The 3,180-nt window shown below is 48.9% G+C and overlaps 1 protein-coding gene across 10 annotated transcripts in view; it reads left to right on the forward strand.

Moving 5' to 3' along the window:
- Positions 1-3,180, forward strand: part of OTUD5 (OTU deubiquitinase 5) — a 39,899-nt gene that overhangs the window by 16,393 nt on the left and 20,326 nt on the right. For all 10 annotated transcript variants that reach the window (XM_017888373.1, XM_017888377.1, XM_017888368.1 and 7 more), the window contains one exon: positions 771-864. In XM_017888373.1, the coding sequence (XP_017743862.1) occupies positions 828-864 (37 nt within the window). In that variant the 5' untranslated portion in view covers positions 771-827. Of the gene's footprint in view, positions 1-770; positions 865-3,180 lie in introns of those variants that run through there.

Below are 3,180 nucleotides of genomic sequence, written 5' to 3' on the forward strand. Positions count from 1 at the left end.
AGAGTATATCTTTTTTTTTTTTTTTTTTTTGAGATGGAGTTTCGCTCTCGTTGCCCAGGCTGGAGTGCAATGGCGTGATCTCGGCTCACTGCGACCTCTTGCCTCCTGGGTTCAAGTGATTCTTCCGCCTCAGCCTCCCGAGTAGCTGGGATTACAGGCATGCACCACCACACCCGGCCAATTTTGTATTTTTATTAGAGACGGGGTTTCTCCATGTTGGTCAGGCTGGTCTCAAATGCCCGACCTCAGGTGATCAACCCACCTCGGCCTCCCAGAGTGCTGGGATTACAGGCGTGAGCCACCGCGCCCAGCCTACAGCATATCTTGGAATCCTCTAGCCCTTGGTCAGGTTCAGGATCTAGGCTCTTGCCAGTTACTCCCTCTTCACCACCTTTCCTAGATGAAATTCCTTGAGGTAGAGCCACATTCTCCACCCAGGCACTTGCTGGGTCTGAGTCTCTGGCTGCCTGGGGCAATGTGGCTCCCTGGGCCAGGCCCTGCAAGGTCGGCAAAAGTCATAAGGCAGATGGGGCCACTGTTCTCAGGGGACCTGGGACCCTTTTGGAAGCAAGTCTTAGTTTCATTCAGCAACTGATTCCCTAGAAGAGTCTCCTACTTCACGTGCATGGAGTGGTCAAACAGGGCTGAGAACTTTACCTTGGCCAGCGTCCTCTCTGTCAATGACCTAGGCCTCTTGGGAGCTTGAGGTCGGGGCCCTGGGGATGGAGTATAGGTTTTCCCTGTTGCTGACCCCCACCTCTTCCCTCCAGCAGGAGCATTGGTTTGAAAAGGCCCTACGAGACAAGAAGGGCTTCATCATCAAGCAGATGAAGGAGGATGGCGCCTGTCTCTTCCGGGCTGTAGGTGAGTCTCTGCCTTAGTCCTTAAGGGCCTAGGGCTGCCCCTAAGCTGTGTCCCAGTTATCAGGAATAGCCCCTGAGACAGGGTTGAGGCAGAGCTAGCTAATCTTTTAGGGACTCCAGGCTCCAGCCTCAAGTTGGTATCTGACTTCTAGCCGTGGGTCTTGAGACGTTGTAGTGGTGCAAGATTAATATGAATAATAACAGCAAGAAGAGTGATAAAGAAAATAATATCCTTTGGGACACATTGGTCTGTCAGGTGCTACAGGAAACCTCTTTGATTCCCCCCTGAGCTAGGTGAGTGTAGGGACTATTGTTGCTTCCATTTGTCAGATGAGAAAAGTGGCTCAGAGATGGTGGGTGACTTGTCTGGAGTAAAATAATAAGTGGTAGAGTTGGGATTCAGTGTCTGCATTAGATTAGTCTGAGGCCCATGCTCTTAACCATAGCACACTGCTGCCACCCTGGCTGTATGACCCCTAGGTTTATACCCAGATCCCATCTCTGGTGTGTTGCGGGTCTCTGTTCCTCAATCTGTGTATATGGGGGCTATCAAACTAGATCTTTACAAATTTCTTATGTCATAGAATTTTTTTTTCAACTTACATAAAAGTAGAATGATGAACCCTCATGTACCCATCATCCAGCTTCAAAATAGTCAACACGTGGCCAGCCTTGTTTCATCACTATCCCACCCACTCTTTCTCACTCCCCTGAAAGAAGAGTATTTTAAAGCAAAACCCCGACATTGGATCATTTTATTCGTAAATATTTCTGTATGTTTCTCTGACAGATGCAGACTTACTCTTTTCTTTTTAACATAATCAAAATGCCATTACTGCACCTAACCGAATTAATAATGCCTTAATACCATCTGTTATCCAGTCTGAGCTGGATCTTTGAGGCCATTTTGGCTCTGAATCTGTGACCCCACAGGTAGTTGTGAGGCCCTGTGCTAGGGTGAAGGGGAAGCTGGGAATGTGACCTGATCCTCCCTTTAGTGCTCTGATACCTACCAAGGAAAAGTGTCCTCTGATAGGAGCTTTGAGCTGGGAGTCAGAAGACCTACCTTCTAGTTCTGGCCCTGACTCATAACTGCTGTGACACTTGGCCTTGGTCTTACCGTCTGGGAAATGGTGTTGATTCTCAATGCCTCTTTGAGTTCCTTCTTGGTCTGCTATTCTCTCTGTCTGTGGGTAACCCCCATGTCTACTGGTGGGCTGGAGTGTTTCAGGCTCCATCCCTGGCTGCACCACTGATTTTCTTGGTATGACCTTAGGCAAGCAGCTCTTCTTTCCTGAGGCCGTTTCTTCATCTATAAAATGGGGCTAAAAGACCCTAATGTTGTAACGATTTAATGAAGTTGCTTTGGTAAATCCCTTTAGTGCCTGACACATATAGTAGACCCTCATGGAACAGTAGCATTTGTAAAACCCAGATGCTGTTTTCAGTGGTGCCTCAGAGTCACATGTGTTTTTTGAAAGGGTGGAGTGAGTGGTCTCCTCTCTATTCTGCCAAGTAGACGAGGCTCAGGCAGTGGGCTCTGTTGGACTGGGAAAAAACTTACACCTCCTACCCCTCTGTCTCAAGTTTGTGTTTTTCCTGGGATGTTTCCCAGAGGAAGAGCTGGGTTTCAGGGCATCTTGGACAAAAGAAAGGCAAAGAAAGAATAGGTGGGGACCTGTTAGTTGCGAGGCCCTGTGTCCAGACCTCAGGCTGGATGTGAGGTAAGCAGGGTTGCTGGTGGAGTTAGGATCAGAGAATACAGCAGGCATCTGAGTCTTGGGCAGTCATTGAGGGTAAGCCTCAGGGCTGGCTAGTAAGGACCTGGCTTGTGTAGTAACTCATATCAAGAGCTGTGTGTGTGTGTGTGTGTGTGTGTGTGTGTGTGTGTGTGTGTATTTAGCTGTTCTCCCCAAATATCCCCGACTCTTGGGGCTACCTGGCTTGTTGTAGTAACTCGTATCAAGAGCGGTATTTGTGTGTGTGTATGTGTGTGTGTGAATCTGTGTATCTAGCTCTTCTCCCCAAATACTCCCGACCCTTCCTCCCACTGGGGCCTTCAGTATAAGGGGCCTCTACTTACAGGAAGAGTTGACCACAGCAGGTTGAAGGCCTTTCCTTATCGGCACTATGGCTACACATTTCCCCTGACTGGGCTGCCTTTGGCTTTTCTCTGTAAAACCTCAGAAGTCCTGTGGCCTCTCCCCCGAAGTACATGGCCCCTAGTCTCTAGACCTTATCTGGAGGTTTCCTTGGTGCAGAGTGCATAATACATGTGCCTGGGAAGGGGACTTTGTCCCTGGGCTTTTGCTGCCCC

The sequence above is a fragment of the Rhinopithecus bieti genome, unplaced genomic scaffold, assembly GCF_001698545.2.
Source record: "Rhinopithecus bieti isolate Rb0 unplaced genomic scaffold, ASM169854v2 scaffold_18349, whole genome shotgun sequence".
NCBI lineage: Eukaryota > Metazoa > Chordata > Mammalia > Primates > Cercopithecidae > Rhinopithecus > Rhinopithecus bieti.